The 13,558-nt window shown below is 34.1% G+C and overlaps 1 protein-coding gene across 1 annotated transcript; it reads right to left on the bottom strand.

The window, feature by feature from the left end:
* Nucleotides 1-4,444: 4,444 nt before the first annotated feature.
* LOC113519481 (uncharacterized) lies at nt 4,445-12,304 on the bottom strand. The gene is made up of 7 exons (XM_031909630.2): nt 12,153-12,304; nt 8,558-8,686; nt 7,891-8,018; nt 6,764-6,806; nt 6,364-6,487; nt 5,803-5,947; nt 4,445-5,472 (listed from the first exon to the last, which is right to left on the bottom strand). The coding sequence occupies exons 2-7, from the start codon at nt 8,683-8,685 to the stop codon at nt 4,790-4,792; spliced, it is 1,251 nt and encodes a 416-aa protein (XP_031765490.2). The 5' UTR covers nt 8,686; nt 12,153-12,304; the 3' UTR covers nt 4,445-4,789.
* Between the last annotated feature and the right edge of the window lie 1,254 nt (nt 12,305-13,558).

Raw genomic sequence — 13,558 nt, forward strand, 5'->3', positions numbered from 1 at the left:
AATTAACCATGATAGTTTCCAGGGAGAACCGCGAGGAGGTCGACCTGGTTGGGTATATTGCTAGCAATGGGATTCTCAGTCTCCATTACTAACAATCCCTTTCCCCCATCTTTATCTATTACAAAAAGAAGCATTTCAAAGTAGTACATGTACAGTCGCCCTAAAGGCCCGAGACAAAGGGTGTTTACAACCTAATGACCGACGGTCACCCTACACACATTTAGATAAGGTTCCGTTTAAATAGTTAATTTGCGTACGCGGACATTTAATTGAGTATAATTCGCTTTTAAATTTTAGGATGATTATGGGTAACTGTTTTTAACTGACATGTTTATAATCACAATAATAATCCCTTAACGTTCCACTTTGGGGCAAGGGATTGTTAGTAATAGTAATAAATAAATATCTTTACACATATTTTACACAGCGCCATCTAACGTTAAACTAAATAAGATAGTATGGGTACTAAAAAACTGATAGAAATACTTACTTTTTACTCTCGTAATGACATATTATGTATGTAGGTATAAAACCTATAGAGATGAATATATGAATGTTTGTACTGTGCAGGAATCGATCTCGCGACCATTACTAGCAATATACCAATCAAGTTAACCTTCATATATATATATATATATATATGTGTGTGTGTGTGTGTGTGTGTACGTCGACCTCCCCGCGGTCCTCTCTAGAAACAATCCTGCTGAATATCAAATGTATAAAAAACAGATCAGTTAGCCCATCGTGATGATGAGCTAAATAACCTGCCTCTTTATCCTTACTTATTCCTGACTGGTGCCCCGCCAGTGTGTACCGTTAGCACAGGAGAGATTACCATTCCATTATAATCCATTAAATAAAACTCAATTAATCATTTTAATTCAAAACTAAATTTGTAGTGATGGTAGTAACTTGGCTTCTAGAAGTTACTATTTTTAAGGACTGCAACTAAGTAGTTACATGACGCATGCAATAGATCAATATCAGCGCCACTCATGCGGTAACTCATCAGCTTTCTAGAAATACTATAAAAAGACCTGTACTGGCATTATTGTAGATGCTTGCAGACGATAAAATTATATAAATATTAGCCAATTTAATAGCATACCACTGGACAACAGGGTACATCGGTGGGGGGAAAGGATTGTTACTAATGGAGACTGAGAATCCCATTGCTAGCAATATACCCAACCAGGTCGACCTCCTCGCGGTTCCCTCTGGAAACTGTCATGATTAATTCCTGATGAGTTCATCATGATGGGCTAACTGGCCTGTTTTCATTCTCATCTCTCACACTTCACTGGTGCTCCGCCAGCGTATCCCGTTAGCGCAGGCGGGGTTACCATTCCATTTTCACCCATAAAAAAAAGGGGTACATCGATGCGATCAGTATTATCTATTGATGGTGTATGATTTGATTTAATTAATAGACTTTATTTTTATTATTTTTAAAATATTTAAGGGCTTTTACATCATATCATCATCATCATCATATTAGCCTTCAACTGTCTAATGTTGAACATAAGCCTCCCCTTGGGGGGTTTGCCAGTAGTTGCCACGCTTTACAGACGAATTGGCAAACGTAGTCAGGCTATTCGTCTGTAAAGCGTGTTTACGCTAACGAAGTCACGCTCAAAAGCTACTTTAGTAATAACAGTAAGTACAAGTCGGTAGTATCGATTTGCTCAATTTGATGTTATTCTGGAAGCTATAAATATAGTACACTATTTCAAAGCCGGGCAGTATATCTGGAATACGTAATGGTTCCTATACAAATATTGTCCACTAACGATCTGGCCCGGTTTCGCACGTATAAATGGAAGTTTCAATAATTAAAGATTTTCCCCACAAAAAACCGATTTCAATTGTGACAAATGCTTTTATTGTGCTTTAAAAATTACGGTAAATTGGGAATTATTGAAATAGATATAGCAAGAAATGTATGCTTTCCATATATTTCGATATAAATGGATAGGGTATGCATTTGGGGCTAAAATTTTGTGTCTATAGTTATTGTTTTGGTTTGAAGGGTGGAATATGGCAGTGAATTTACAGAATACAGAGGATGAATACCTGAGTCCTCAAGAATGGCAATGCATGGGGGGTATATGGGCGAAACAGTATACTTTGTTTTTCCATGTCTATAGGCGACAATTACCACTTTCCATTCACCTAATGGACATCAGTTTGTTTATCATTCTAATTTGCATAAAAAAAAATATTTGTTTTCATTTAGCAGCAATGAACCTGGGGAAATTTTAACAATGCTCAATCAGGTCGACCTGCACGTGGTGTCCTCTGTATATCATAGTGTTTAATCTTGATGAATTCGTTACGCTGAGCCAACTGGCCTGGTTTCATCCTCATTTATGATATGTTACTATTGTTACTATTTTATTGGTAGCCCGCCAGCGTATACCGATAGCGAAGCCGAAGTTATAATTTCATTTTAATACATAAAAATTTTAATACATCCCTTCCCTTCCCCTAAGCCCAGTATAACAGTACACGAGGAATAATAACTCTTTTTTTATTCCTATGAGAAGGGCAAAAAACGGGTCCCGAGAGAAAAAGCCGCACGAAACAATAGCTACGTAGTTTAATGACAATTTATCCTGATGAGGGCGCCATTGTGTTGCAACGTAAACAAACACCTCTGCTTTAGTCTATGTCACATGCATGAAAACAAAATATTAAATAAAAACTTTATTTTCCCGCCGTTAAAATATTCTTCAACCGAAAAAACGGAGGTTTCAGTTTCGTTAGTATTTTTTTTTTATTTGTTACCTCATAACTTTGTTAGTTTTAAACCGATTTCTAAAATTCTGTTTTCTTTATCTGAAAGGACATACTTATAGCTTGATCTCATAGAATTTCTATGCAAATCGGTTCAGTAATTTAGTTTTTGAAATTAAACAATCTGGTTTGCCACATTTGAACTCGGTTTTTTTTATGGAATACATCTTTAAATTATGTCACTTTTTGTCGTTAGACTTCCAATCTGTAATTGCTTTTAATCACGTTGTAATACAGTGGCGCCACCTTCGCAGTTTTGCATACATTTCCTTGACCATTGTTTATAATTGTTTTGTTTAATCCTCTTCCAACGTTACTAGATCCTTCCAGCGGGTTTGTCCAGAATACATAAATATATAATGTGGGTACAGTCGTTTGAGAACAAACATCTAAACATCTTTACCAACTTTCAAATTTACAATATCAGTAGCATGGGCATCTCTCGCACCTGTTATAACACCTAAAAGGTGGCAGAGCAGTGAAGGGAAATGTTAAAAATGTCCACCAGTGCGACGCCGGGACGGTTCGTTAGTATAGAATATACTTGTACTAATACAAACAACGAACTGCGTCTGGTTAGACGCAGTTAATTTTACATATTCATCTCTTTTCTTTGTGCAAACGTTATTCACATTCCAACACAATAGCAACGTTATTTGTTTTCAAGGTATTTCTACTAGAATTATAATATCTCTTGTATTATTATATATTAATAACTCTTGTATTAAAAGGAACATTTTCATTGTGTTAGTTTTCTAATGGTTTTCAGAACAATTACTCAACCGATTTTTAAAATCCTTTCACCTATAGAAAGCTACATCAACAGCTAATAACATATACTATTTTCGAAAATTCTATCTACCCATGAAAGGAGGTTTTTTAATGGAAGATAATGAAATGGTACCACGCTCGCGATAACAGTATACACTGGCGGGGCACCAGTGAGAGATAATAAGTGAGAATGAAAAGGCAGGCCAGTTAGTCTATCGTGATGAATTTACCAAAAATTAACTACAATGGTTTCCAGGGGGAACCGCGTGGAGGTCGACCTGTTAGGGTAGTAATGGGTCTGTTAGGTCTTATTACTGACAATCCTTTTCCCCCCTGAAAGGAGGGTTGGATCAACTAATATTATTTATATTAATACTAGTTTTTATCCGCGACTTCGGCCTCCTGATCAGGATTATGTTCAGGATAAAAAAATCTATGTCCTTCTCCATCCCAAATCATTGGTACCAAATCTCATGATGATTTGCCGAGCTTAATTTTTTTTAATGACAATTTAATATTTTAGTTTAATATTGTTTATTATTAACTATTTATTATGAACATTGTTTTCAATTTTTTTTTTTTATTATAAATACTCTCGTATCAATTATTACAGTTTATCTTAATTGACATTAGTATCTTTACATGAGATGTAGCTTACAATCTTTTAGACTTTCCTTAATATGTCCTTAATAACATTTCTACAAAAAAAAAAAAACTTTATATTATTTACTAGATACCGTATACCATATAGTAGTCAATTGTATTAAATTTTGTCAAGTAATACTGTAGGATTTGTAAATCTATTGTCGTTAAGACTGATCCAATTAGGTCTTCATGTAAAAGGTAGACGATTTAAAAAGTCCTGACACTTAGGAAAATACTTAGGTGAGATTTATGGCATTTATTTATTAAAAACCAATACATATTTTCACCAATACATAATTTCACTATATTATCATATAGTTTCTTTTTTTATTTATTATTATTTCAGCCGTTAACTATCCACTGCTGAACATAGGTCTTCCCCATAAGAGAAGTTTTGCCAGTCGTTACCACGCTTGGCAGGCGGATTGGCAAGCGCATTTAGACTTTGGTGATGTTTTAAGAGGGACGCTGCTGCCGGTTCCTTGATCATTAAGCTCCCTAAGTCGTCTCTTACGACTCCTACGGGAAAATAAGGGGTAGCTCATTCTATACCGGGATCATACGGCGTTCATTATATTTATAAATTATTCTCAAAGTTACTAATTCCAACACTACTATCAGTATCTAAGAGATGACAATTTTCGAACTCATTGCTTTTCTCTTCGGGCTTCCCAAAGTTATTTTTACATAGAAAGTCGCTTTCACAAACAAACTCATTTCTTCCATCTTCCATCATAGCTGCATCAAAACTAGATTCCCTAAATCTTTTCTCATTCTCATTATGATAACTTTGATATCTTTCGATGCCAAAATCTGGTGATATAGTTTGACCTTCATTCACTGTTTCTTTACCTAAAATGTCTTCAGCTTCTATAGTATTTCCTTGAATATTTACATTTGCTATTTCATTAAAATTAACACGACTTTCATTTTTTATGTCATATTTAAGTTCAGTTATATCAATACTTTCCCTATTTTCTAACAAAGGCTTTAGGTTCATTATATTAAAGTTTGGTATCATCCTTGCATCCCACTGTGGTTGTTGCATATTATCTGTTGTCTCCAAATTAAGATGGACTTCTTCACCAATTTTCTTAAAGGTTCCAAGATTGTATTGGAGTGGTATGGAGAAAGATGGAAGATCACCCTGTGGGTTTTGTTTTGTAGGTAATGCTGCAATGTGAATGGCAGGTTCAGCTTGTTTCTTCGCATAGTTGTTTTGTGTGGTTTCAGCTGTATTTATCATTTGAGTGGATGATACTGTGAACAGTAATATGCCATTAATATTATTGTTGTGATATCAAACCAAATCCAAACAAACCAAAGCCAAAGGTCTAACATTACATAACCCTCTGCCTACATATATTTTCATTACAAATTGAAATTAATAATCTATACATGTTTGCGGTAGATATAGATAATATTGTAACATCCCACTCCAGTCCAAACAGACGAAATTTGTAGTATAACTCGTCTGAGTGGGATGTTGTAATTTATGTCTTGTGTTTCAACCGTTAATATTATGTATATTGCACAAATGCAGTATCAGTAAATAAAAAGTAGAGTTTAGACTCTACTTTTACTACTAACCAGGTATAGTAATAAAGTCTCGCATCTCAAGCGCCAAAGCGGATTGAGATCTCTCATTCGGAGATCTTGGTCCTCGCGGTGGATAACTTTCACAGCCCGACTTTTGTTGCTTGCGCCATTTAGCACGTCGGTTTTGAAACCAAACCTGTAATTTAAATTGAAGCCATTAAATATTTAGTTAAAATAAAATTACAAAATGAGTATAGACTTAATAACGGCCAGATATTAATGACTTAGAAAGATCATAACGGACTAATAGTAGTCAAGTCCTCGGTCGTAGTTGACAGTCGCTTAAATATAGTAATAATAGAGAAATAAAAAGATATAATTCTAATGAAACAATAATTATCAGCAATATACAAACACCTAATTCAGTAACAAGGATCATAAAATGTAATATATGTTCATTCATAAAGAGTCGATTAAGGTTTAATAATTTGTGAGTAATGTAATAAGTAAGTAAGAATAGTTTTATGGAGAGAGATCTAAACCCTTTATTATAACGTTAATAGATTATTAAGTGAGGATTTTTGGAAATACTTGAAGCGCATTCAAGATTACCTGAACTCTGGCTTCAGTCAAATCTATCCTCATGGCTAGTTCCTCCCTGAAGAAGACATCAGGGTAATGTGTTTTGTGGAAGGCAGCCTCTAATTGCTCCAACTGTATATTTGAGAATGTTGTCCTAAAATTATGTACACATTATTAATATTCTAATAGATAGTAAGTCACTAGCTAGTAAATATTTCAAAAATGTAAAGCTCGTGACTTTGTATGTGTGGATTTTGGAAAGAGGAAATCCAATGAAATAAACTGCTTCTAGATGGCATACCAAACTAAAACATATACCAGGTTTTAAGTTTAAAGTGCAGTAGTTTTTTGTTTGGCTGTAAAAAATTTAGATTTGGCCTATTGCACTTCCTAACGAAGTCCAGACTACGTGTATGTTTCTAATACTTACCTATACCTCCTTTGTTTTCTCTTCGGTATATCGCTTTTAGTATCTGAAAGAATATAAATTAATTATTATTTACATTTCAATAATGACTAAACTATAATTTAGATTATCGACTAAAAATTTTGGGTACCGTGAATACCTAAAGTTCGCGTTCACGTCACGGCTGCTAATAACTAAGGGCCCCGAATGATCTCGAAACTAGTCGAGCTTTCTCGACTAAAATATAGATAAGTTATTACATAATCCGATTGTTATTGCATTAAAATTCAAAAAATGTGTCTGTCATACATACCAACATGATGTGTTCAACCGTCACATCAATATGGTCTAAAAATTTTGTAATTTTTCAGCCTTTTAGGAAATATTTAAATTAATTGGTTAAATACTCCTTCAAAAGGATACTAATGATTTAAATTTCTCTCTGTATTTATTATATTACATGAAAAATATTAGTTATCAATTCATAATAAAAATAATCACTTGATCTGGCGATGCGACACAGACAATGGGTGTACTTTTTTTTTAATTACTCCAATGCATAATAACCGCTAGCTAACAATACGAGTTTTTTAAGACTTTTTATATATTAGACGCTCCATCTTATTGCAAATTATCTAGTTCATAATCTGGGTTCGTTGACATTAAATATTAATCAACATGTCTCGTTCTTGTATGCGTCAACTTGTTTACCATTTCATATTAAAAAAAAGAGTTCAAACCTCTATCCTTCAGTTATACAAGATGAGTATATACATTTACAAGTAGATATACAAGAAAATATTGTATTCCTTCTACATTCACATTATAAATACATAATTCTGGGGGGAAAGGGATTGTCAGTAATGGAGACTGAGAATCCCATTGCTAGCAATATACCCAACCAGGTCGACCTCCTCGCGGTTCCCCCTGGAAACTATCATGGTTAATTCCTGATGAATTCATCATAATGGGCTAACTAGCCTGTTTTCATTCTCATCTATCATCCTTCACTGGTGCTCCGCTAGCATATCCCGTTAGCGCAGGCGGGGCTACCATACCATTTTCACCCATTAAAAAAAAAATACATAATTCTTCTTTTTTCATCTTTCATTAAGTTTATTAATTTAAAAAATTGTCTAAAAGTTACAAACTTGATTTTGGTGAATACTCTTCATCATCTTCGAACTGCTGGTGTTCTGATGCTTCTTCCGAGGGATCTGGGTTAATATAACTCTCGTCGTTGTCTGTCCGTTCACACAAGACCGAACCTGGGCCTAGGCTGGTAAATATTATAAACATTACATCAACAACACTAATCTCCTGGTATAATAACACTTGAGTCCTCAGGAATAACAACGCATGGGGGGTATCAGGGACGAAACAGTATACTCTGTTATGTCCATGGTACTGCTCGTGTCTATAGGCGACGGTTACCACTTTCCATCAGGTGGGCCGTCAGCTTGTTTGCCATTCTAAGTTGTTTAAAAAAAAAGCCATCAATCTCCGACTGCTATTTTATTCACGCATGTCTTGCGATACGTATTTCCTGTTCAGCTAGTATACCCTGTGTTCTGAAAGATATATAATCTAGGCACAACTCAGACCACCCAGAGCCGTGAAGAATTACAAGAAACATTACAAGAATATTAAAATCTTCGAAATAATATATATCTATAATCATATTTTTATTATAAATAACACTTAAAAATAATTCATAATCATTGAAATAAAAAAAATATATCAGTGTTCACAAATGATGAAGATATCGCATGACATAAAAAAATACAGTCAAAAATACAATACGAAGTGGCAACTTACCCATTAAAAAGATTTGGTATGTTATAACAGAAACTAGTTGTTGGTGATACGTCATCATTCAAAATGGCTGCCGAGTCAAAGCCCGAAGTGCTAGCGCCACCTTCGCGCCCGTCCAAAGACTCCTCCATTCTGTAACGTTATTTTAAATAAACACAACGTTATAATTTGCATTAGAAATAGTATTGTTGATTTATATAGATGTTTGCATTGTACCTGGAGTATGTGTTCAATTTTCATTCTTCTTAAATGACTCTTAATTAAATTCATTAATAAGGAATACAAATAAAGCGTAGACATAGCCATAGTTATTTTTTTGAGTTATTACTAATATTTGAAGTCTAAAAGTGATTATTTAGTGTCTTAACGACTTAACTAACCGTCATGATATTTGGTCATGATACCAATAATAGAATTAGCTATGTAATAGAATAGGCCACCCCTTCTTGCCCGTGAATGTCGTAAAAGGCAACTGAGAGAAATTAATGGTCGACAGTATAGTAGACGGGCAGCAGCGTCCCTCTTTAAACATCACCAAAGCCTAACTGCGGTTGTCAATCCGCCTGCCAATTGGCAACTACTGGTAAAATCCCCTAATAGGGGGAGGCATATGTTCAGCAGAAGACAGATAAAGGTTGATATAATAATGATGATATCTACTCAAAGTTTATTATAAAAATATACTAAACTTAGAAGTCTTTATAAATCCAGGAGAAAATAATAGTTATGTTAGTACGTATACCATAAGTATTATTGCGACATGAATGTATGAAGATATCAGAAAGTTAACTATTTGAAAGTTATAAATACGAATTGAACGACAATTTTTCAAATTGCCTGAATTATTATTAAGATTAGTTTAGATGCAAAATTTTCACATAAAAAAGCACCTTCACACATAGAAGCCAAAATAACTCCATATAAAAGTTGAAGTGCCAAATACATAATATATACTGTTTCTATATTGTTGTCCAAACTGAGAAAAAACCAATCAAACATTCCAGAGGTTTCGAATCGAACTTGTAAGTGTAGCGAAGTTTTTGAGAACTCACTAAAATATTTACGCCTACGGTAAAGTAGGTAAAAGAACGTCATGGACGCATCTAGAATTCTGAAGGTAAATGTGAATGCCCACATTTTGATCTTAACGATTTATTGGCACGTCTCAAAATGTTTAGCTAAAAACTTGATTACTATAGCCATAGTTTACCAATTTCCTCCACTGATATATCGTGTGGTCTTAGCATAGAATATGCCACCCCTTCCTTTTCTGTAGGTGTTATAAAAGGCGACTAAGGCAACATAATTGTCGAGGGATGAGCGATAGCGTCCACGATAGGGGAGGCCTTTGTTCAGCTATGGACAGTTTACGGCTTATATGTTGATCACCATATTTGTTTTATACTTAGAACGAAATCGAAATAGCGATACATAAAACTACGAATCGACCTGCCAAGCGTGACAACTACTGGTACCCCTTCTCCCCCCAATTGTACATAGTTTTAGTATATATAATAGTGCCGCCATGTGGTCCCGGCTCTGAAAAGGCCATCCCTTCCCGTGGATGTCGTAAGAGGCGACTAAGGGAGGGCGAGTGATAGGCAACAACGTCCCTGTTAAAACATCTCTAAAGTTTAACTGCGGTTTCCAATCCACCTGCCAAGTGTAGTAACTATTGGTAAAATCCCCAAGAAGAGGCTTGTGTTAAGCAGTGGACAGTTAAGGGCTGATATGATTTTTTTAATATTATTTTAAGGGCTTTTACCTTTTTTAGGTATATCAGTCCTATTGTACCCTGAACTGATTTCTCAAACAAAACTTTATCTACTTTCCCTAGACGCGGAAAGAGAAGAATTAATGGGCATCAATAATTTACAGAGATGTTCAAAAATTTCTGGTTTAAGTTCAGCTAACATAGATTGAATAAGACCAACATTCAATTTATTTAAGTTAAAGTGGCGCATGAATTCTTCTCTTGATATATCCTATGGGGCACCCTAGCATCTTATGGCCTATACTCAACAGTGGATAGTTAACGGCTGACATGGGATGATGATGATATAGGAGTCAATTTATTTTAGATTAGAATTCTTCAATATCGGCAAATTACCTAAAAGTACATTTATTTTTTCATACACTTACAATTTTTTTTATATACGAGTAATTATCCAGTCTACTTATGTAGTTATATACAACGCGAATTTCTAATTAATGCTTTCATTGTTAGATCCTTTAGTTTTTAAAAAAAGTAGGTATAATTAAGTACTTATCTTAAAACATAAATCTAAACTCATATTTCATATTTATAATCTTCACTAACATCGTTAGAAAATAGAGGTGATTGACCGCATATAACTTACAACTCGCGCCGTCAACGGAGAGTTAAATTGAATTAAATGCCTATAATTTAGTTAAGTTTATTAAATTACCACTAAATGAGGATAATTTGTGTCGTTTTTTTCCCTTTTACTAGTTAAACGAAGCAGTTATGAGCACGCGTTCGTTGGCGGTAACTGTTTTGGCGCCAAAAGTTTGACAGCTTGTCATTTCATATGACAGTTGAAATGGCACGATTTTATTTGTTACTAAATTTTAATTTAATATTCTTTTGGTGACAAAAATAAATAAAGTGTTGAATGCTTCGTGAAAGTTTAATGAATATAGACGACAAATAATATTTTATGTGCACGTAAAATTTATTAAAAGCAAGGAGATAAATTTAGTACAGTAAGAGAAGTGACGTGAGTTTGACATTACGTTATTGGATTTTATAGCTGTGAAAACGTCTCTAAAATTAAAGTTTAAATTTGTTGTCACAGCGAAATATTTATTGGAAGAAATAGTATGAACTAATTTTCTGACAGACTTAAGTTAACTATTTTATAATTTAAGATACAGATAGTCTACAAAAGAGTTATTTTACGTAACTATTAAATTTAAATATTGTGTTAAGAAATAAATTTAGATAAATGGCACCTAATAATCGGTCCCACTGTTGGAATATTTATTTACTTATGTACTATTTAAATTCCATAAATATAGTAATATTCTTATTAAATTAGTATTGGGAACTATTCACTTCATTATTAACAATCCCTTCTATACCCTATACTAGCGTATTGTGATTTTGTTTATTTAGTTGCTTCCATCCAAAAACTGAAAAGGAATCGTGCTATCTGACCATTCTATGCAACTTAGAATGGCAGACAAGCTGACATCCCTCCTGATGGAAAATGGTAACCGTCGCTTATAGACTTGAATAGCACTATAAACATCACAGAGCATACGTTGACACCCATAGCCCTGAGGACTATCGTATTATGGCCTGTATTTTCTGTAATTTCACAGCCATATCCCATTATGTAAAATATATATTCATCAGCTGTATCCTACGACTTTTCCCGTGGTTGTATCGTGATGTTGAATCTACATAAACTTCCTTAATAAATAAGCTGTCAAATGCAGAAATAAAATTTCAAATTTGACTGGCAATTGCACAGATTAACGCGTTCAAACAAACAAACAAATTCTTCAGTTTTAATACATGTCTTAGTATAGATTATATTTAAAAAAAATACATTATAAAAAAAATACATACCTCCAAAATACACTGTTCGTTTGAATTGGTTTGTTTAATACAATTAATAATGAACATGAAACATTGAAACGGGAAACGGTAACTATTGTCACGTGGTCACCAGCACTGAAGTGAATACCTGCCGATACATTGGCCCACGCGGAATAGAAAAAGATTTAGAGCAGCCGCACTCTTTAATTTTTCTTTTTACATGAAAATATGAACTTTTTAATTTTATTTTATTTTAAAACAACGTAAGTTAAGAAAATTGTTAAAGATTGTTTCTTACAATAAAAACCAACTTTGATTGTAACAAAACTAGTTACTTCGATATAAAAACTAAACTATTTACTTAACCGATTTTGATAAAATTTCTATGGGGCTAATCTGTAAATATATCCTTTCATATAAGAAAAAGAATTTTCCAAAAATCATAGAAAAATACAACCGAATTGAGAGCTCTTTCTTTTTTAAGTCGGATTATAAATAAATTTAATTATTACAAATCTGATGAGTAAACAAGTAATACAGGAGGGGAAATCACTCCATCATCAATAAAACTCATCATATTTCTCTAACTCTCACCTTAGATAGAAGGTAGTGAGGTCAAACGAAAAAAATCTCACATCAAGTGCCATGAATCCAGGTATCATTCGCGCGATGTCGAATATTTCTTGTTACAGTATCCAGTAATTTCACTACCAGAACATAACTTGTAATTTATTAGGTCATAAATTTTAAATACATATTGTTATAAAAAAAAAGTTTCTAATGGAATAAATTTTAATAGTTAAAGATAAAAAATTTCCTTAAGATCACCGCCAGCTGGTAGGGTACCTAGGAGATTTGCTGCATTTCCACGCTGAATAGCTATGAAAATGCGTTGACCAAAGTATAGGCCAGCCTTCTGGTCGCCAGAGGTTTCTACTAGCTTGTAATTAAGGTGAGATACAGTAGTGAAATTACTAGATACAGAATTTAGTCAGTAAAACCCTCAGTCTCTATGTATAAGCCACAGTTTCTGCTTTCCATCAAATGAGATATTCCCATTTAAAGTAATATATAAACGGTCTTTCTATATTTTTTTTTTGGCAAATAAAATACTTCTGAATACGTTTTTTTTATACGACTTAGAATGGCAAACAAGCTGACGGCCCACCTGATGGAAAGTGGTCACCATCGCCTACAGACATGAGCAGTACCATGGACATAACAGTACACACACATACTGTTTCGCCCATGATACCCCCCATGCGTTGCCATTCCTGAGGGAGTCCTCAGGAATGGCAACGGGTGTTATTCCTCTGTACCCTGTAAATTCACGGCATATCCCACCTTTCAACCCGTAACACAACCATGCAAACACAACTGCTTCACGGTAGAAACACGAATGGGACAGAGGTACCCAAGCATTCGATTTTTGTACA

The sequence above is a fragment of the Galleria mellonella genome, unplaced genomic scaffold (assembly GCF_026898425.1).
Source record: "Galleria mellonella isolate WM207_F2 unplaced genomic scaffold, CSIRO_AGI_GalMel_v1 utg352, whole genome shotgun sequence".
Lineage (NCBI taxonomy): Eukaryota > Metazoa > Arthropoda > Insecta > Lepidoptera > Pyralidae > Galleria > Galleria mellonella.

Excerpts from the sequence above, each read along its gene's own strand:
- LOC113519481 (XM_031909630.2), bottom strand. The coding sequence starts at position 8,685 with ATGGAGGAGTCTTTGGACGGGCGCGAAGGTGGCGCTAGCACTTCGGGC. Across the intron at positions 8,019-8,557 it reads ATACCAAATCTTTTTAATGG|CCTAGGCCCAGGTTCGGTCT; the intron begins GTAAGTTGCCAC and ends AATATTTACCAG. Across the intron at positions 6,488-6,763 it reads AGAAAACAAAGGAGGTATAG|GACAACATTCTCAAATATAC; the intron begins GTAAGTATTAGA and ends ACATAATTTTAG.